This window comes from Seriola dumerili, unplaced genomic scaffold, assembly GCF_002260705.1.
Source record: "Seriola dumerili isolate Sdu_G_001 unplaced genomic scaffold, Sdu_1.0 BDQW01000040.1, whole genome shotgun sequence".
NCBI classification, from domain to species: domain Eukaryota; kingdom Metazoa; phylum Chordata; class Actinopteri; order Carangiformes; family Carangidae; genus Seriola; species Seriola dumerili.
In genome coordinates, this window is record NW_019174295.1 from 4,217,909 (window position 1) to 4,239,581 (window position 21,673).

The 21,673-nt window shown below is 39.6% G+C and overlaps 2 protein-coding genes across 2 annotated transcripts; both read left to right on the top strand.

Moving 5' to 3' along the window:
- The first annotated feature begins 1,438 nt into the window (after positions 1-1,438).
- LOC111217232 (fatty aldehyde dehydrogenase-like) lies at positions 1,439-12,535 on the top strand. The gene is made up of 11 exons (XM_022739009.1): positions 1,439-1,551; positions 3,796-3,958; positions 4,371-4,602; positions 7,673-7,758; positions 8,236-8,444; positions 8,581-8,698; positions 8,926-9,067; positions 9,191-9,357; positions 9,455-9,554; positions 10,561-10,799; positions 11,610-12,535. Exons 2-11 carry the CDS (start codon positions 3,797-3,799, stop codon positions 11,622-11,624), a joined length of 1,470 nt encoding a protein of 489 aa, XP_022594730.1. The 5' UTR covers positions 1,439-1,551; position 3,796; the 3' UTR covers positions 11,625-12,535.
- A 928-nt stretch (positions 12,536-13,463) lies between these two features.
- LOC111217236 (carbonic anhydrase 4-like) lies at positions 13,464-21,555 on the top strand. Its single transcript, XM_022739015.1, has 8 exons — positions 13,464-13,579; positions 17,488-17,535; positions 17,934-18,098; positions 18,560-18,705; positions 19,231-19,323; positions 19,429-19,495; positions 19,659-19,822; positions 20,455-21,555. Exons 1-8 carry the CDS (start codon positions 13,525-13,527, stop codon positions 20,641-20,643), a joined length of 927 nt encoding a protein of 308 aa, XP_022594736.1. The 5' UTR covers positions 13,464-13,524; the 3' UTR covers positions 20,644-21,555.
- The last annotated feature ends 118 nt before the right edge of the window (positions 21,556-21,673 follow it).

Genomic DNA, 21,673 nt, shown 5'->3' on the forward strand with positions numbered 1-21,673 from the left:
AAACGTGTACGGGTCACAGAAATCTTTCTCTGTGTCTGTGTTTGTCTTTTATCCGAGCTGATTTGAGTTTTGTCATGTTTTCCTGTTGAGCTGTGTGTATTTGTATAAATGCCCATAACAGAACGTGTGGTCCAAACTATCTTAGGCTATAAACACTGTTGTGTTTGGAAATGCTCAGTGCTATGTACAGTACTTGTCATTACGTAAGTAAAATAAATAAATAACCTGAACTCAGGTTTTACTTTGGACTTCAGTGCTGCTGCTTCTGCAGGACTTGGAGCAGGCTGGATGGATGACGGGATATCACTCACATGGTGCTGAGATCTAAAGCTTAAGTGTGACTACTGGCATTTGATTAAAGAGTGGTACATCTACAACAGAGAATTGAATAACCACTGTATATGATATTATTACATATTACTCTTTAATTAAACTGTTAATTTAACTGAAACATGTTCCTGAGGGATTTTCCATATTCCTTAGAGACTTTTTAATTGTTATAATCATGTTAGAGGGTTCTTTGGCTCATCATCCAGTGCGGTTTGTTATGTGACAGTGAGGTCCAGGTCCAGTTTGGGAACCCTTGTTCCTGCTTCTGGCTGCAGGTCACAGCTGATCCTTGCACCACTTCAACTGAATTAATTCATATAGTAATTCAAAAATCAATAAGGAGTTGCAGCCAAATATAGTTTAAAATGAGCTTGTAAAATGCTTACATGTTATTGTATGAGTAATAATCATCTAATGATGTACAGTTTTATAGTATAACACTAACACAGGCCATTTTTTGCAGTGATTACTTTTACTTTTAGTACTTTAATTCAAATTTTCCTGATTAAGTTTAACTTGAGTAACATTTTCAATTGCAATTACTTGTGATGGAGTATTTGTACAGTGTGGTATTAGAGCTTAAGTCAAGGATCTGAATATTTCTGCCAATACTGAAGCACTAAAACCAAAGTACAGCTGCAGCTGATGGGAATGACATTAGTATTGCAGATATTTGGTCATGAGCCAAAGCATTGGACAAATTAAAATCTTAACCTGATGGTGGCGCTAGAGGAAAAGTCCAGATGATCTTTATTAAATTTCATGGCAAATGATCCAAGAGTTGTTGTGATATCTCAGTTTGGACCAAAGTGGTGGATTATGAGAAACTAGGACCAACAGGCTGAAACAGGCGACAAGACGTCTGTAGTCTGTAGTCACGTTTGTAGTTATTTTATATATGGGATGATTGCGCATCTCCTTGTGGTCGTTTTGTGTCTTTTAACTAAGATCTGTGCAATATTAACTCTTACACAGGCTGTGGTAAGTTACCGGTCTGTGCCCGGCAACAAGTGACCCATCCATCCATCCTTGCAGCCCTAGCGGGACTGAAGGATATAACCTCCAGTCGCTTTAGTCCTGCCCCTGTGGGGGTGTGACCTAACGGGGAAGGAGAGCTGTGCTTTTCTGCCGCTGTCATTGTTCAGCTTCTTTGCGGCCGGTTATCTCACCGTCAATACCCAGAGGGATCTTCAGGAATCAACCGCAACTGAAATTATTCAGGTAGGAATAAAACAAAAACACGTGTGCAGCGTTTCCTGTCAGTCGTTTCAGACATTTGGCCAAACGGCGCACAGACAGCGACCAGCGGAACTGTAAGTCGCCAAACGAACTGACAGACACTATTAGTAAAGAGAAAATACCCCGATAAGAAAACCGGTCCACATCTATAATAGACTGGGGAGATGTTGCATAACAACTTTAGGAAAGTTAATGTGTAGTTACACAGTCTCAAAGATCCGCTATCACGGATCACGAAAACCCGATGATTACCGTCTGTTGTAGTTTATGTGTGTAAACTGACACTAGTTTTTCATCACTGCATATTTTAACTCTGACACAGTTATTCTCCTGGTGGTTTCTTTTTACAGCTCATTCTCTGTTTTCCACAAAGAGCAGAGCTGACAACAGCAGGAGGGTCATTCACTGTGCAGCAATAGAGGTTATTAGGTGAAGTGGTTACTGGTCAACAGAAACTGCTTTTATTTAACAGTAATGTACTTTTTCAGTAGTGGAAGAGGTATTCAGATCTTCTGCTTCACTAAAGTTATTAGTACGACAACATAAAAATACTAGTAACAGTAACAGTATTCATTTGTCAGTGTTACATTATTGTATAATTGAGTTATTACTTTTGATTAGAGCTGCAACAATTAAGCAATTAGTCAATCGACAGAAAATGAGTATGCAAATATTTTTGAGGATTGAGTATCATTTTGTCTCCTGTTTCAGCTTCTCAAATATGAATTTCCAACCTACGTTATAGACCAAACTATTAATCGATTAATTGGGGAAATACTTAAGCTAATAGTTGTAGCCTTAGTACTGATGCATTATATAAGCAGTATTTCATTTTTACAGGTTTAGGTAATTTGGTTTACCTTGCACACTGTTGGGTAGTTTAATCTGTACCTATTATTCATAATTTATAACTCATAGGTTTTCTGTGTAAAATCATTATCTGTTATAATATTTACCTTTGAAATGTATTGGAATGGACACATAAATTACCATAAAACAAATAGTTTAGTGAAGGACATGCACCAAAAATGGCTTACTTTTGTATTAAAAGCAGAACATCTTTGAGTTATACTGTATATATAATCTGTATGTTGTAGCTATCATCTATATGCATAAAAAAACAACATTTAACAACATGATTTAAATCTTCATCGCTTTTGGGCTCCCTTTGTTCTCTCCTCTCAACATACACATTATTTCTTAAATTTTCTTTTAACCACATTTTTTAATTTGATTGAAATCGTCACCATCTTTAATCCCAGTGGAGGTGACACAGCACAGATATGTGGAGATGGAATGGATGTGATAGATATCAGTCAAGTGGTTTAGCTTGGGGTTGCAACTAGCTGTTATTTTCATTATTGATTTATCTTTTCTTTTTCTTTTTTTTTTTGATTAATCATCAGTTTCGACTGATTGCAACAATTGCAACATCCTAGGACAGAAGGTTACATCTTAAAATTTCTTGTTAGGTCCACCAACAAAACCCAACGATATTCACTTTACACTTGTATGAAACAGAAAAGCAACAAATCCTCTGTCCTCCTTTGTAAGTTTTGCTCTCGCTACAAAGCTAACTTTAGCATTACCAGTTGTTTACTTACCAGTCTAGACGAAACATTGAAAGTTCAGCATCAAACCTCATTTCTTTACTCGTCCAAGGGCTGTCTCTAGAGGTGGAAAGCAACATCAATGTTAACTCTTGTTTTGCTTCTACTTCTACACTTTTCTTCTACTGAACCTAGCATGCTAACCAGCTCTATAGTTCAGTTGGCAAGTGACAACAATGGTCCAGATGTGCATGGATGAGAAACTCCACAGTTAGTTTAGCCATGTACGTCAGGAAATGCTGGCTATTGTGCCATGCACCTTTAAATGCATTTTAAAGTTTTCTTTTTAATCAGGTGCGTTTGTTTTTGTGTTCTGGTTGAGCTGGAGCACCTCCTCAAAACAAGGTTTACTACTAGTTTTATATAAAACTAATTTATAGTAAACTTTCCAGTTTAGACTTAAATTTGTGTAATTGTTTAGAAGTAAACACTATGGCCTAATCACATGACATATAACAAATGCTGACAATTCTGATTGACCAGCCTTCACACGCTGAAGAAATCAAAGCAGTACATGAAGTTTCTGTTTTATATCAGCACCAGCTTTATATATAACTAGGTCTAGTGTTGCTCTCAGCAGACTAAAACTATCTTGTGTTTGAAATTTTGTTCCCAGGATGTCCAGCGAGCAGCAGGCTGTGGCTCGTGCCAGGAAAGCCTTTGAAACAGGCAGGTCCAAATCTTTAGAGCACCGCATCCGCCAGCTGAAGAACTTACAGCGGTTATTCACTGAGAGACAGAAAGAGATTTCAGATGCCATCAAGAAAGACCTCAATAAGGTGAGTACTGAGTCCAAAATAATCGATACCCGGTCTCACGGGTTCACAGTTCACTTTAGTCTCTTTTTGATGGCATTTCCTGATGAAGATGAAGTTATTCAATGTCTGACATCAGAGAGAGAAAAATAAGAGCTAAAAAAAAGTAGAAAATTGAACAAAAAAGAAATTACATTATAAAAGACAGCAGGTGTGAAACAAGCTCACGATGCAAATAAAAATCAAGTAAAAAGCAGATCATAAAACATATTAAGATCTCCCCAAAGGAAGCGATTAACTGACACTTTGAATATGAGTTGGAGCTCAGAAATTCGGAAAGATATTCTGGACTGGTTACAAATTTAAAACTTTCTTAGATTTACAAACAAACTTCAAAATAAAAAGTAAAAAAAGGGTGTGTTGACTTCATCCCCAGAGTGAGGTGGGAACCCAGCTGTACGAGACTCTGGGTCTAGAAGGGGAGATCAGCCTGGCAATCAAGAAGCTGAAGGAGTGGGCAGCCCCTCGAACCGTGGAGAAGAACCTGCTGACCCTCTCGGACACCGTCTACATCAAGCCGGAGCCGCTGGGAGTGGTGCTGATCATCGGGGCCTGGAACTACCCCTGGGCTGTCACCATCCAGCCGCTCATCGGAGCCATTGCCGCTGGTACTGTAGCGTGTGTGTTTTGGGTGTGGCCCGGGTGAAAGGGCAGCATGTGCGTCTGTGTCTGTGATGTAACGAGGTCAGCGTTCACACTTCTATCTGATTTCATCATCATTTCCCCCCTGTGACGAACTTTGAGAGGATATGTCTGTGCAGCCGTCATGCACAATGTCCCCGTTGAATTTTGAAACACTGATCCAAGATTTGTGTCCACACGACACGCAAGAGGTCAACCTGCAGAATAAGTGTGAGGGCGAGGCCCCACCGGGACTGGGGCTCGACAGCATTTTATCAGATTAAAATTTTATCTCTTATCGAATCTTATTAGGTTTACCTTTCAACATTAGTAAGTAACTCCAGGCTAGGAAGAAACAGAAGGAAGAAGCACTAAAGGTTTTAGTAGCAGCCTATTATAATGTCCACAACCTGTTCCTAACCTGTAAATGAGATGAGCAGCATAATATATGAAATATTAAAATGAAAAGAGAGTGAGAGGAGATAAAAGGTTTGACAAGAGATTTGTTTTGCAGGAACCAGGTCCAAATTCCTTGACACCTCAAAGCCCATACAACTGTCTGCATATCAAATAACAAAGAGGCGGACAGCACTGACACTCAGGAGCGTGTGAATATTTAGTTCTTTTTAGGACGTCTAACTATCCAAATCACAGGAGCTGCAATTTTTTGGATAAAGGTAAAATATGTCATAAAGTGTTGTGGTGCTATTCTCCAGACTTAAGGGAACAAGCTTGTTTGGTTCAAGTCCCAGCAAGAAACGCATCATCATCATTCAAAAAAAATTTCAGTGAAAAATTAAATGCAAAAACTGTCATTCCAACTTAAATTGTGACTCATATCGCAATATCTGCCAAAATAATCATAACATTTTTTATTTTTTTGCATATCGTGCAGCTCTAGTTCTTTCTCATTCTGCTTTTTGATTTTTCTGTCCCGTCCAGTTTCCTCATCTTGTGATCATTACCCATCCAGTTCCTTTTTATTTTATCCTGCCATTGCACAACCGTCTTTATTTTCTATCAGCATCTGATTATAGTGGGTCAAAGGCCACTCTGTGAACTCTACACTGCAGTCATGACAGAGTAGACAAATGTGTGTCCTCTTATGTGTGTTTTTTAATTTTTATCTTTTATTTTTTTTACATATCCTTGTGAGTGGATGTTGTGGTGGATTCGCATGTGTTAACATACACATCTCATTGCTCCTATCAGTGATGGCTCGAAGGGCAAAGTTAATCTCTGAGTAAATCAATCCGCTCCAAGATAATGTGTGAAACTCATGAATAATTCATGTGTGTCTCAAAAGGCTGCCCTCAAATGGCCACCCTGTGCTCCAAATCAAGTGTTTTGGCTCAGCTCTGATCACTTTGTGATGCAAACCTCAGTGTGGAGTGTTTGCTTGTGACTGCTAAGCATGACACTGCAGTATTTTAACAGTCTTTTGTCTGAGTCTTTATTTTGCTTGTTACTTTTTCCCCAGTGATAGTTTTACATAATGGTTCTGCGAGAGCTGCTGCAGGTAGACGGCTCATTTGTATTTCATTTGGACAAAGCCTGTTTTGACTCAAACACTGATGGGTGGAGGACTTCAGTGAACTGAGTCCTGTCAGTCTGCAGCATATCCAGTGAGTGTTTGCGCAGCATGGACTTTATCCTTTGCCCCAGCATTATCAGTTCGTAGAGAAATGCTTATATCTGCTTAGTAGGGCACAAGTCTTTTCTCTTGATTTCTTGATGCTCCGTAAAGATCATGAAAATAAAAGTGTAGGCCAACATCAGCACCAGACTTAATTAATTAGATTTAGCACATTTAAAGATTTGAAATACACTTTCTGTATATTAATCTTTAACCTTTAAACACAGTTTCATGTCCAGAGCATGTGTGTGTGTGTGTGTTGTGTCATCCTGAGCTACCTGCAGTCAAGGACACAGTCTACAGCTATTGTGATGAACAAAACACTAACCTGAGTTGTGGTGTTTATTAAAGGCGTGTTTATTTAGGTGGCATGGTGATGAGGTGTATTAGACGTTGCAGTATTAAAATGCAGTTTCTTTAATACTGTGAACTGCGTTCTATTTTTAGTTGGGGGTGTTCTTCATGAAGGACATTTGTAACATTATGTTTGTTAACCAACAGACAACAGGGCAAAGAGGCTCTGTGGGGCAGAAATGACTGTTTTCTTCACAAGTGAACTTCTTCTTATCAGACAATCGGACCAGAGTAAAAACTAAACAGAGGTTTGGGAAAAATCATGTTCACAACCTGATTTGTAAAACCAAAATTACACTGACAACCGCACTGTTATGAAGTGTTACCAAATATCCTAAACTCAAGGTTCCATTACTAGCTTTTCCAGAGCTTTTGACTGTATCTTCAGCAAGTGGTATCCCATGACCTTAGTACAGAAGTTGAGTCATGTGATGAAAGGTGGTTGTATGTGGGCGTGGCTGTGGATGTGAGCGAGTTTCATTAACTTGCTCTTAAGAATATGTCATGCCAGCTAACCTAAAACAGAAAGTAAGACAATCATCATCACAAAAAAAGAAAAGAAAAGAAAAGAAAAGCAGCTACTGAATAATTGGAAGACAATCTGCAGAACAGGTGTAATATTTCACCAGAGGAACAGCTAATGCACAAAGGACTGAACTTAAGAAGGAGACTAAAGGAAGCACTCACATTACATCAGACCATTATAATACGCTTCCGGCATTTGTAAACACTGTGGTTAGTCTGCCTTCAATTCCTCTGCCTCTGTCTTTAGCAACACCACTAGTCACTTGTCATAAAAGACCAATATTTTCTGTTTATAAATTATTAGTTTAAATATTATTATATATATATATTCCAAATTGTGGATTGACAGCATGCCCACCATCTGCTGCCATAAACATAAACGCACGTCATATTAAATTTGTGCTGGAAAAGCAAATTGGACGAATATCATAAAAGAAAACGAAGGCTTTAAAAAAACATATTTGTGACATAATTCTACCATTTTGTGGGGCTCTGTCTTTCTATCTTGTCATATCTGTTGCTTTTGTCATTTACCTGTGCAGGTAATGCAGCTGTAATCAAGCCCTCTGAGGTGTGTGTCCACACCGCAAAGGTCATGGAGGACCTGCTGCCAGTTTACATCGACAAAGTAAGGCTGGATGGCTTTAACATCGGCATAACAACATGCATCCAAGGACTCACTGAAGTGAAACAAGACACTGCTATTGTGCATGAGATGCAAGATTACTGTTGTTTCTTAAGCAGATGGTGTAAAAGCTTTTTAACCCTCTTCACTCACCGGTCGTAGATGATCATGACAGGATTCGTTTTGTTTGTGACGTTTTCAATTTCACAAACAGGATTTTTTCCTTCCTGAACACAAACACAGATTTTGGGCTGTGTTTATGGTCCACGTACATCAGATGAAAACTGCTCACCTTTACTAGAGTACATGTACTTTACATAAAGAGGCTCTTGTGCAAATAACCAGCCGCCAGTTATATTTTCATCTCATCTACAAATCCCAAATAAAATGAAACAAAATTATGATAAAATGGACATCACAAAGACTGCTTCAGGAGCTGTATTGTGAAAGCTGAATGTGTGTTTCTACCCTGTGCTCCAGGAGCTTTACCCTGTAGTGACCGGAGGAGTGTCGGAGACCCAGGAGCTGCTGCGCCAGCGGTTCGATCACATCTTCTACACCGGCAACAGCATGGTGGGCAAACTGATCATGGAGGCCGCCGCCAAGCACCTGACGCCTGTCACCCTGGAGCTGGGCGGGAAGAGCCCCTGCTACATCGACAAGAACTGTGACATAAGCGTAGCCTGCAGGTCAGAACAACACTCGGATATGTTTCTCTTCATCGTATTTTTATTTAAATAACATTTTTATTTTCCATCCAGTCTCTCTCACACTGTAGCTGTTCCTTCCTCACACTCTCCCGTTAACTCTTCCTCTCCTGTATAGACGTGTCGCCTGGGGAAAATACACTAACTGTGGTCAGACCTGCATCGCCCCAGACTACATCCTTTGCGAGCCCAGCATCCAGGACCAGGTCATCGAAGAGGTCAAGAAATCTATTAAGGTACTGAAGACCTGAAAACACACCTCTTGGCACTAAGGAAAAGTTACGAGCTGTTTATCTCAAATGTAAACTTCAAAAACAGGTGATTCTGTCCAAAAGATTCAAGAGCAGCAAAGAAAGTCAACAGATCTGTTTTAAAACTGAATGTTAAAACCTAAATGAACCAAAACAATCATTCGTTTCAGGGGCTGCTTCTTCAGTTAACTCAATATTGTTTCCTCTGACAGGAATTCTACACAGACAACCCAAAAACCTGCCCTGACTATGGACGCATCATCAACCAGCGCCACTTCAAGAGGATAATGACCATGTTGGACGACAGCACCATCGCTGTAGGAGGAGACAATGACGAGTCAGACTGCTACATAGGTAATACCTCTGACATGAAGATCAATCAGGACCTTTCTGCCTGAGTATGTGACTCCGTTTCCCTTATCTACACATATCAAGTGATGAAGAACAGAAATAATAGTGTTTCATTGTTGTGTTTAGCCCCCACAGTTCTGCGTGACGTGAAGCCAGAGGCCAAGGTGATGCAGGAGGAGATATTTGGACCTCTGCTCCCCATCCTGTCGGTCAGCGGCCTGGACGAAGCGATCAAGTTTATCAATAAGGGAGAGAAACCTCTGGCCCTCTACGTCTTCACACCTAATGACAAGGTATCTATCAAAAGACATGGCACACACATTATGTATATTGTGTATATAGATTCAGACTCATGGGTACAACATGATTTTTTCCCTCCTTTCTGTGAAGGTGATCAAGAGAATGGTAGATGAGACCTCCAGTGGAGGACTGCTGGCCAACGACTGTCTTGTCCACTATTCTGTCAGCTCTCTGCCTTTTGGAGGAGTGGGTGAGTTCACTCTATAAGAATGAGGTCTCTCGTTCTCTTTTTTGCTTATTCACACGTTCAGTGAATTCAGGAGGGTAAAATGAGTAAACGGGCACGTCTTACTTGACCAAGCGAAGGAGGCACGTAGGCCATGCCAGAAGGGTATTAAGGCGGCTTATACCGAATTCTTGTGGGATGGCTGCATTCCAGCGTTGGATAAGGAGGGTCTGTGTCCAACCGATTCAGTAACTTCTGTAACTTTCTAAGGATTCACCGTCGTTTCTCCAGCTCCTTTTTATGCCTCTGTGCCGGTGACAGCCAGGGCTGGACGCATCATGTTTTTGGGTTGTTCTGTCTGTCCGTCTTCTCCTGAGCGTGATATCTCAGTAACGAGTTTTGAGGGGAATTTCTTCAAATTTGGCAGAAACGTTCACTTGGACTCGAGGATGAGCTGATTAAATTTTGGTGGCCAAAGGTCAAAGGTCAAGGTCTCTTTGAGTTAAGCGAAATCAATTAGTTTAGCTTGACTCAATTTAACTTTAAGGTTTTGAGATTTACTTTTGTTTATTTGTGTAAATCAAGTAAATAAATATTTCATTGTTTAATTTAATTCATATAGATTAATTTATTTATATTAACTAAACTTAACTTCAACTTCAATTCAATATTTGACTTAATGTTATTTGATTGATTTAACTCAATTTCAATTCATTAATTATTTATTTTGTTAATTATTGTTAATAAATTTTATTTTTATTTTTTCTGTTTAATCCATTAAATTGAATTCAGTTTTGTGAATTAAATTCAATTAATTTGATGATTTGATTTGAATATAATTTATTATACATAACTTAATTTAATTAATTTAAGTATGTTTAATTTAATTCAACATATTTAATTGTTTAATGTAAGTTAATTAATTTTACTCAATTTAATTTACACTCAAAAAAAAAACTATTTATTGCCGTCAAACTGGAGACTAATATTTGTTCACATAGTCAAACCATCTTCTATCTTTCATGTACAGGAAACAGTGGTATGGGTTGCTACCACGGGAAGTTCAGCTTTGACCAGCTGAGCCACCAGCGGAGTTGTCTCATCAAAAAGCTGAATATGGAGGGGGTGAACAGCATGCGGTATCCGCCTCACACACCCAAGAAACTGGGCTGGGCGCGCTTCTTCATCCTGAACAACGTAGACCTGGGCTGGATTGGGCGGATGGCGCTCTTAGCCGTCCTGGCTGTGGTGGCTGCTGTTGTTCTACAGGTGAGTTATGGAGGGAGACAGCATTGCTGTCATGGGGAAGCAAAGCTGAAAGATAAACAAATCGTATTGACACTGACACACATAGTAATAACTCGACCATCTTCAAGCAACATTTCTGACTTGTGTGTTCATTCTTTCCATGTTGTAAAGACTTGGGAAGATTTAAACTCCTGTAATCACCCACTTTTCCATCTTACGTCAAGTGTTCAGAGTTCACGGTCCAATTTATTAACCCAAGAAAAAAACATGGAAATCCCAGTGTTCCCCTCCTAATCGTCCTGTCTCCAGCAGATAACTGTGAAGACAGACTTCTAGTATCAAACTCTGAAGTCACAATGAGTAAAAGATATATACTCAAGGACTTCAGTGCGCCGCCCTCTACAGCTGACAGACACACATTCCTCATCACCTCTGTGCTCCTGCAGGACACAGGATACAGACAGGACAGGGCAACATGCTGCTCTACAGCGCCACCAGATGGCAGAAATGTGACAGCATGCCTTTGAGATACTTGTCATTTTCAAAACAGAGTCAATGCAGAGGAAGTGAGAGGTTAAAGAAAAGTATAATGTAATGTAATTGTGCAGTTAGATATTATATCCACTGATATACAGTATGTCAAGTTTTTATGTGTTGGGGGTGATGTGTTTTATTTCTAATGATGTGTTATGTTGGGATTGTTTGTTGTCCTGTCATGAGCACACTGAGGCAAATTCCCAACAACTAAGTTGTACAGCAATAAAGTATTGAATCTTGAATCTTGAATAATTAACAGGTCTCTAACTGGAGGATATGTTGTTGCTTTTTCAGAATTATCTCCTTTAAAGACGTCCTGCTGCTTTCCGGACAACAAATCTGTTGTTTCCTCGACCCTTTGGACCAGAGAGTTTTCTGTATAATCAACTCAACATCTGCACGCACTGCTGGAATACTTCGGCTGTTGCCTTAATATATCTTACTTTTCAGTAATGGCGTCTGAAGTTTCACGTAGCTCACTGTAGAGAGAAACATTATTTTTTAATGAAGGTAATTATTTATTTCCATCGAAGGCTCTTATGTTCTATTTTAACCTTTTAGATCAGCTGGGCACAAACAGTGTAAACATACGTTAGAATATCCAATCCAATGATTTTAAATGAAGTACTACTACTACTGCTACTGTATAACTTACAGTATGATGCGAGGTTTTTTCACTTAACTGTGATATGAACAATACTTTCCTAACAGCACAATCATTCTTCACTGAAGGGCAGAAAAAAATGAAGTTAGTAAAATTTCACTAACCTGTAATTTTTTTTTATCATAATGGAAAAGTTTTTATTGTGTAGGAATTTACCTACAGTTCATTTTGAGTCCGTTCCATTTCAATGATGGATTAGCCGTTACCTTAACATTCAGCATGAAGGTACTTGATCATTTCAGCCTATAGTGTAGGTTTGTTTCTGTTTTGTTTTGTTTCAGTGTTTGTCTGTGCACTGACAGCAGAGAAGAAGAAGAAACATTAGTGTTGGATCACAGAGTTATGAGTCGTCTAACAACCTGTTAGAACCAAACAGAACCATATGAAACACGTTTTTATGTCATTTTCCTAAAACACCAAATGCCTGTATATTTAAGTAACTGACAACCAGTTAAACCAGTTATAGCATTTAAATTTTAAGAGATTTCTAGTTAACAGTTGAATAAATATACATGTATATTGGAATAATATTGAAATAAATATATTTCTACATGTATCACCTCATGATGTGATTATTAAATTTTCATTGCTCATTATTACAGTATATTATATATATATTGCTTCTACTATTATACATACATGACTAGACATATAGAAGACATAAATTTACTTCTGTGCACAAAGGCAATTTTGTGAACAGTGCTGCTAAATTTTAAATTTCGAAGAAAAAGAAAAAGCAACATGTTTTTTTCTCTGAAAAATAAAACTTTATACGTTATTATTTGGCTCTGTACGATGTTCCTGAGCTGACCTGTCATTGTCCACAATTTCTTCATTTCTTCCAAATGTGAGTGTCTCCTCCATTTCCACTGTACATTGTATTTTCTTCACTACACTCAACAACAGGTGTTTGACTGGTCAGCAGAAGAAGAACAGGTGTATCTAATGACGTTAACGACGTGTCAGTCCCAGAGAGCCTGAGCTGATCTGCCAGTGGAAGTAAAGGAAGCAGTAAAACCCTGTAAAATACTCTGTTCTGTTATATTCTGTTCATGCAGCCCCCTCTGAAACCACAACAGACCTTATACACCTGTTTTCACACACAGTTGTACTCCGCAGGATCTGTAATCAGAATTTGTTCTGAGAAATCGGTGCAGTCCCTGTTTGATTTAGTCACTTTCCCAAAATCAGGTTTGAACTGGCATTTATGGGATTGTGATACAGTTTTTAATTCGATGGAGGTGGAAGCTGCTTCCATGTCGGTTTCACACACAGGAAACTGACTGACAATAACACCACAGTATCTTATCTTACCACCAGGTGTCCATCTTTCCTCTTTCACACACCTGACAAATGGGGGTATTTGCTCAGAGCCACACACACACACACACACACACACACACACACACACACACACACACACACCTTATGTCATACTCTTATAACAGTTTCCCTCCCACCCTCAAATGCTGCGCAGAGTCAGTATGTGAAAGCAGCCGAAATTTAGTCTATCAGGATCTTCTCTGGTCTGTGCTGGTCCTGATCATGGGTTTTTCTCTCTACCTCCTGATTCTACTTTCTCTCCTCTCTCAGTCCACAGGTAGGACACACACACACACACACACACACACACATACATTACTAAGACAATTAAAACTGCATTCAGAAGCTATGCTTGGCTTAGTTTACACCTTTGCACACACACTCTGCTACTTTGAGCTTTTTTAACTTTTAAAATGATTCTCTATTGTGTTGCAGAGGTGCATAAAATACAGTGAAGAGATTGTTGCAGCATTTCAGTCAGACAGATCACGGCTGTAATGCTTTGTGAACATGACTTCTAACACTCTAAAACCTTTGCAGCACGAGAACATTATCAAGGGCAGTGACTCTCAACCCGAGGGAGGAGAGGGGTAACAAGGTCATAAATAGGGGAGAAGCGCAGAAAAAATATAACACAAAGATATGCACTTTCTTGTTTTTTGTGTTAGTTACTGACTAATTTTACCTGTTTGGGACTATTCAAATAAAACAAGGAGAAAAATATGTGCAACAAGTGATGAGGAGCGTCACAAAGGGCTACAAACAATTATCTAAACATTTAATCTGCTGATTCATTTTTCAGTAAAGTGATCAGTTATTTGGTAAAATATAAAACATTAGAAAACTGTGAAAAATGCCTGTGAATGCCAGTAAAAACCATCTCTGCTCAAAGTGACATCATGAACTGTCTCATTTTGTCCGACAGTCCAACTACTATAACGGAAAAGCAGCAAATTGTCCCATCTGAGAAGCTGAAACTGTTAATTGAAGAATTACTGAAACGATTAATCGATTGTCAAAGTAGTTTTCTGCCGATCAGCTAATCAGCTAATTTACTGATCATTGCAGCTCTAATTTCAGGTGGATATTGCTTTGTTTTAAAGTTATACTAAGTGACTTTGTTCACAATTCACAATAAGAGGATAAGTGGATGCCTCACAGTGGCAGAAGTAGCAACGAGTCAAGAAGTTAGCAACCCGACCCACTTATGACAGTTACACAGAAATACTAATAACTTTGCTAACATTAGCTTGTATAAGTCATAATGAGCTACTGGTCACATCACACCAAGTACAGCTGTAGCAGGAAAACTCCTGAGTGGGTTTACAGTGTTTTCACTGCTTCTTATTGCTTGTAAGGGGAAGAATGTTTTTTCTTTCAAAATGCACAGTGATGCATTAAAAGCTAAAAAAAAATTGGGAGCCACTTATTTTAGCGACGGATTTCTCTAAGATGCTGGCTCATTAGAAAATAGCAAGGAAGAGGAGAAAGGAATGAAAAGAAAACAGAGTAAATCTGGTGGATTTACAGTGACATGTCTTAGGTTTGCCTTTTCTGTACCGCTCGGTTTGGCACAGGTGTATGAGCCAGGTGGAGTAAAGCCAACCTCCACCTGTGCATTGTTCTCAGTTGGTGAGAACTGTTGGCCCCTTTCAAAGAATGGCATTGTGGGAGGCAGCGGGGTTAATCTGCGCTCCTATATTAGCTAAATGGTTCTCTATAGCGCCTTTCATTCCCACCGCGGAGTCAGACACTGGAGTTTCATTCACATCAGCAATACAATACACAACCACAGCACAAGACTAAATGACTTCACCAGCACCTGTTGGACGGACATGTTCAGGGCAGTAGCATAGAGGCAGTTAAGGAGCTGAATAAAGGTTTCCTGAGCCAGACATCCACTTTACACTGAATGCAATCAGTGTAATCACAACCACTTCTGCACCACAGACTTGTCTGCAAGATTAAAAATCAGTCTGTGTCTCTTTATCTACAACTTATTGTGAGGTGTAGATATTATAATGTGAATCAATAAAAGATAATTTACTTGACCTTCTTGAAGTACATTGTAAATTAAGTGAATTTGATTTCATTTGAATGCAACGCCTCTATTTTAATAGTGTTAATCAATATGGGGTCTTTCTGTTCAACTGTGATGGTTCAGTTTTTTTCAAGCTAGCTGTGAGAAACAATGACAGTGATGTTGGGCATATTAATGGACAACAGACCACCCCCCATATCATTTTTCATTGTTTTGGGTTATTCTCTTGTTTGTTTGCTTATGATCGAAATGTTCATGTGCAATAGGAACTTTAATATTCTAGTAGGTTAATATATGGTTACAATGAGAAAAACTCACACAGGCATTTTGGGGCAGCTTGGGGGGGGGGTCCTTTGGGTGAGACGCGCGAGGGCACACGCGTCATTCAGAGACCCGCTGCAGTGAACAGGTGCAGCCACGTTGCGTTGATGTGCTTGTGTTTCTGTATTTCCAGGTGAGCAAAAGCAGTACAAGGAAGTGTAAAAATAGCGACACAGATGTGACCATGACACCAGAGTGAGGAACTATGAGTAATGCAAATATGAGATTCATATCGGGAATTTGCAAATTAAATTGGAGAAAAGTGTTAAAGTGCTTCACCTGGCTAATGAAGAAATCAATACTGGAACCACCTGTAGCCCACAGTGTGTGTGTGTGTGTGTGTGAGAGTGTGTTAAATATTTTAAGTGTGTGTGTTTTGAGGATTGTAGAGGAAACGGACATAGTGTGTCTCATGCCAGTTCAAAGGTGAACGTGAATGTTTGGAGCGCGCGCGTCATTCAGTACAGACCTGCACAGACACCTGGAAGTCCCTTTGTGTCCGAGTGTGTAGTAATCACAAACATTGATTTTAAACCGATTTCTTCCATTCTAATGACACCGGTGCCGACTTCATCGATACAAATCTCAACCACATTCGGCTTTGATTCTGAGCGCACAGTGAAGAGATATGAGACATTTGACTCTATAATTACTGTGAAATCACAGGTAAAAATGACACAGTTGCTTGGTTACCTGGTGTTTGCTCAAAAGAAAGCAGAAAATGCAGATGTGTGAATGTGAGAAGAAAAAAAAAAATCAATATCCAACTAAGTAATGCAGCTTCAATTTAGGAGAGTTACCAAACACGTCTGAGATTATTGATTATCGTCTCTTCTCGATGAAAGTGAGGTTATTTTTTTTTTCCAATTGGAAAATTTGCTAAACAACTGTTACAAAATCTCATGACCAGGTCAAACTCAGAGGTCATGACCTGTGATGACGTCACTCCTGTCATGCCAAGCCTCAATTTGTCACACAAAGTGTTTTTATCTTGGGTGTCTGACGAGGGAGAATTTGACAGCGGGTGTGATGTGGCCAGATGTGAAAGACAGGACAGAAACAACTGGAAACAGGCTGTCTGAAATATTTACTTATCGTTTCACTTTTTCTCCACTGAACCTGAACGTGCGATTTAGTGCATTGTGTTCAGAAACTCCTCATTAAAAACCATGTCAATACATTTTTTGTACATTTAGCCTGTTCTCGCTGCAGCTGAGTCTATAGGCAGCAGTTTGCTGAATATGTAAATGTTCAGTCGCTTTTTTTTCAAGTTCAAAGCGGTCCTTTGGGAAAACGCTTTGTCCCATTATCATTCTCAGTGTTTGTGTAACCTCCAGTTTAAGTGCATTAAGCTCAGCACCCTCACTGTGTCCAACAGCAGGTCAGGTCACTGAGTGTGTCCCGTCAACCGTAATACATCATTAATTTGTCAAGGGTGATAATCTTGCCATAATTTGTTTATTTAACTGCTATCAGATCATTTATATTTAACTGAGCACAAAAAGACAACTGAAGGACGGGATTGGTAATGTGAGAATTAATAATTATCTTGGATTATGTGTGTGTGTGAGAGAGAGAAAGTGTTTTGCCCGCTCTGACTTCTCAAAGTTCAGCTGCCGAGCACAAACACATTAGCAGATCAGCCAGTAAAACTGCTGACTGAGAAAAAAAAGCCCGCTGGCTGATAGAGCGTGAATGTGAGGGCAATTAATACTCATTTATTAACTGCAGAAAGTCAGCCTGTTTGACCCACAGGACAACTGTCCTGCAGAAGAATATACTGTATGTCTGTGTCTGAACTGAGTGTCATACTTTCTCTGCAGCTCAGTGGTGTTACCAGAGCCAGTACTCCTGTGATGACACGTGCAGAGGTAAGACCACATACAAATCCTTCAAAAGACACTGTCCTGTCAAAAACGCCCTTAGAGGTCGTGTGTGAAAGCAGCTTGTTACGACCCATAGTTCTGTTTTATTGTCATGTCACCTCTAGTGGCCGTGGTAATTATGACGGGAGCAAAGGAGGAAGTCAGATGATGATGTGTTAGGAGCAGGTCAGGGTGGATAGATGGGTCGACAATACACATCATTTTCTGTTTGAAGCCGATAGTGATTGTTTCTTTTATCCATGACCCGCACCACAACCTTAACCTCAGGTTGTAATCACAACAACGAAGTTCTTATTTTAACCCAAACTACCCGCTGAGACGGTTCAGTCAGCGAGGCCTGACATGTGATGGTGTTATTGATGCTGCTGTTTTTTGTTGTTCAGATCCCAGCCACTGGGCAGCTCAGTTTCCCAGCTGTGGAGGATTACGCCAGTCACCGATTAACATTGTCACCAGTAAAGTGCACGTCAACAGCGCCCTGCCTCCCTTCAACTTCATTGGTCACACCGACACAATCAACATTACAGTGGAAAACAAAGGACACTCTGGTAACAAAGAGCCTGCTTTATCCAGCCTAACAGACAAACCTGTTCTCTTCTCCTACAGAATCATTTTTTTCTTAAACACCACTGGTTTGTTCATTTTCTCTAAAGGTGCTTTTCCACCAAAAGTTCCAGGAACTTTCCCAGGGGTAAAAGATCCTCCAGCGCATTGCGATTTGTGTTTCCACAGTCGGCCAAAGCCCTGGGAAGATTCAGCAAATTAGTCTAGTAGACAAATCCTGGACTTCGCCATTGGTCCATTGGTTGTAAAATCTCTTAGCTGCTCCATCCTGATAATTGTCGGCCACAAACCACAATCAAACCAACGTCTTTCCGGTTGCTGGGTGTATAATAATGCTGCAGAAAACATTAACGCACTGGTTCCTCTGGTGGAAACACAGGTCGAGTAACTGAGGTTGTCAAAAGGTTCCTGTTCTGTGTTAAGAGAGAGTCTCTCTTCCCTGCAGCTCACTTTCACTTACCACAGTCGGTCCGACTGACTGGAGGAGCTCTGCCCGGTCACTACAGAGCCGCCCAGTTTCACTTCCACTGGGGAGGGAATGGGAGACCAGGATCCGAGCACACCATCGATGGAGAGAGATTCCCCATGGAGGTACATCATTCAGGAGACTGCATATGATTTGTTGCTTTGGGTCATCATCAAAGTCAGAAAATAGACTACCGTGTCTTCAATATGTTTCTTTAAATCATTTATATGGAGCTAACAGATTCACAGAAGCTTCAATTAAAACTCACTGGCAAAACAAATTATTCATATCCGCAAATATGTGTTCTGTGTTGAGCCTCGAGAGCAGAGATATGATTAATAAGTCATGTAAAAGTATGAAAAAGTTTTGATGTAAACTATGAAAACTTCTGCTTTCATCAGACCAAATATTTTGCCTACCGCTGGTCTAACATTACTTCTGTCTTATTACATTTAAAAACAACTGATTATTCTGCTGTAGTAAAGAGGATTATTAATCAAAGAGAATAAAGTGCTAATTCAGTTCTTAAACTCATTATCAATTCATTTAACACTGCACTAAACTCAGATGACAGTTAATGTTTTTAACTACGGTGCCCTGTCATACAGACTGTCCTGCAGTATAGTGTAACCCTCTCCTCCTCTACACAGCTGCACATTGTCCACATCAAGGAGCCGTACGGTTCTCTGGCAGAGGCAGAACATGACATGGCGGGTATAGCTCTGCTGGCCTTCCTGTTTGAGGTAAAACATCCGGATGTAATCATCTCCATAACTCTGCATTCTTAATAACAATTTTTAAAAATGAGTCATTATGCTTGTGTCATAATGTTGATGGCGTCCTCACAGGAATCAACAGAGGATCATCCTCCTTTGGACACAGTAATAGCTGCTTTGGGCCGAGTACAAAACAATGGTATGAGCTTGGTGACTTAAATGTGTGAAATATAAAAATATCACGTGAAGAACCTTTTTTTATATTATAAGGGACCTAAGCCTGAGACTTTGAATGTGATCTTTCTTTTTTAAGTTTTACCAAACTTTACTTCCTCACACTCCTCTCGTCTTTCTGTGTTAAGGCAGCAGCACAGTGATCCCAAACTTTCGACTCAGTGACATTATCCCATCTTCAAAGGACCTCCACAGTTACTACCGCTATGTGGGCTCCATGACAACCCCAGGATGTGAACAGGCAGTTGCCTGGACGGTGTTTCACAGGACCCTGGCCATCAGCAGCCGACAGGTGAGGAAGTATCACAAACTATACGGCGTGGCCCATCTCCATACTACACACTAATCCTACTGACTGACTACATACAGTATACTCAGACCAGACGCTATGCTAACAAAATAAGGCAGATCTTTTTTAATACCGGCTCAACGGTGGATGGAGGTCCAAAAATATCTTGGAAAACAAAAATAAATCATCATCTAATGAAAATATACTTCGAATAGTATGTAGAATAGTATGTAGAATAATATGTAGAATAGTATGTAGAATAGTATGTAGTCCATACTGTACAGAACTAGTATCCAGTATGGAACTGGAAAACAGCTAAAGATTAAAAGCTCTGGGTCAGCAAACGTTTCCTCAACAAATCTGTGAACCTTAAAGTTGACTTTGGACATAGATTGTAGACATAATGAAGGCTTTCAAAGACCTTTAGATTATGTATTCAGTGATACAACTTGAGCATGACATTAATGTGTTGTAAAGAGATGTTTTATCCCTGTGCAAAAATAAAACTACCATGATTAGATTTTTGGCAATTAAAGAGTCTCTTGTAACGAATTCCAATTTTTAAGAGATGGAAGTTCAACACTGGAATGTGACAAACTTCCCCTCTGCTCCTCCTTTGTGTCTCTCCTCTCCAGCTGGATGCAATAGTTAAGCAGTGTCAGTTCTGGACTGGACAGCCCATGATCGACATCTTCAGACCCACGCAGCCTCTGGATGGCAGAGTCGTGTACCGCTCCAAGGCCAGTGCAGCTCTGACGAGTGTGATCCACTTGTGGTTCGGCGTTTTCTCAGCTGTGCTCGGTACAACGGGTTTGATGCACTGACTCGACACACGAAAACACCTGATTTAAGTGGCAAAAGCTACTATATGTGCAAAGGCAACTTTTTACCTGTGTGCTAGTAAAACAACCAACTGTTCATTATGTTTGGGTTCAGGTTAACATCCTGCAGCATGCAAGAGCTAGGAAGCTTTACCTCAACAGCCTCACACCTTATTTTTTGGCATCTTTAAGGGTCAATATTTTTTATTCTTTACATTACTTTACAACTTTAATCTTTAACCTTTTCAATAAGACACAGGAGTGATGGATAGAAATGTAGAATTAGGAGTTCACAATAGGATTTTTTTCTTTCTTATGGCTGCGTATAAGCTTAGGGACTTTCCTTACACATTAACTGTTATTCTGCTATTTCCTCCTAACTTGTCATGTATATTGTTCCCTGTAATGTTCGGATGATTTAACGTAGAAGAAAGATTAGACGATACGATTTTTCCTAAATCAATTGTACACTTGTTTGTACAGTACATTGTATGATTTATGTTCTGAATGTACATAAATACCTGTGATGCTCTGCCAGAGAAACAACCTCTTCCTCTCTTTAAGTGCTTCATGCATTGCTTTGTATATAATCAACATTCATGAGATTAAAACTGGGGAGAAATTTCCTATAAAAACCAATAAATGGACAGTACAACCCAGTGAATCTATCTGAACCCTTGTAGGATTGCAAATGAGCCTTAATTAACTTCACGTTGGGAAAGCACTGACTGAGCTTATCAGGGATGACACCAATCATTGATTTCATGTTAGCAAATCAGAAACTGATCTCTGATTGTTTCTGTTTGTTGAGCCTGATTACAGAAGGTTTCTGTACAGATGTCCTAACAAAGCCTGCACATTTGCCTCAAACTTTCCTCCAAAATTGTCTATAGAAATAAATTTGCCTTGTCTTGCCTTTTTGTTTTAGTAAAGTATGTGAGCCCGTCAAATTAACTAACTCTTGATTGACAATGATAGTGTCATTAAATGAATTACACAACTAGAACACCACACATTTTGACTGTTACAGCTG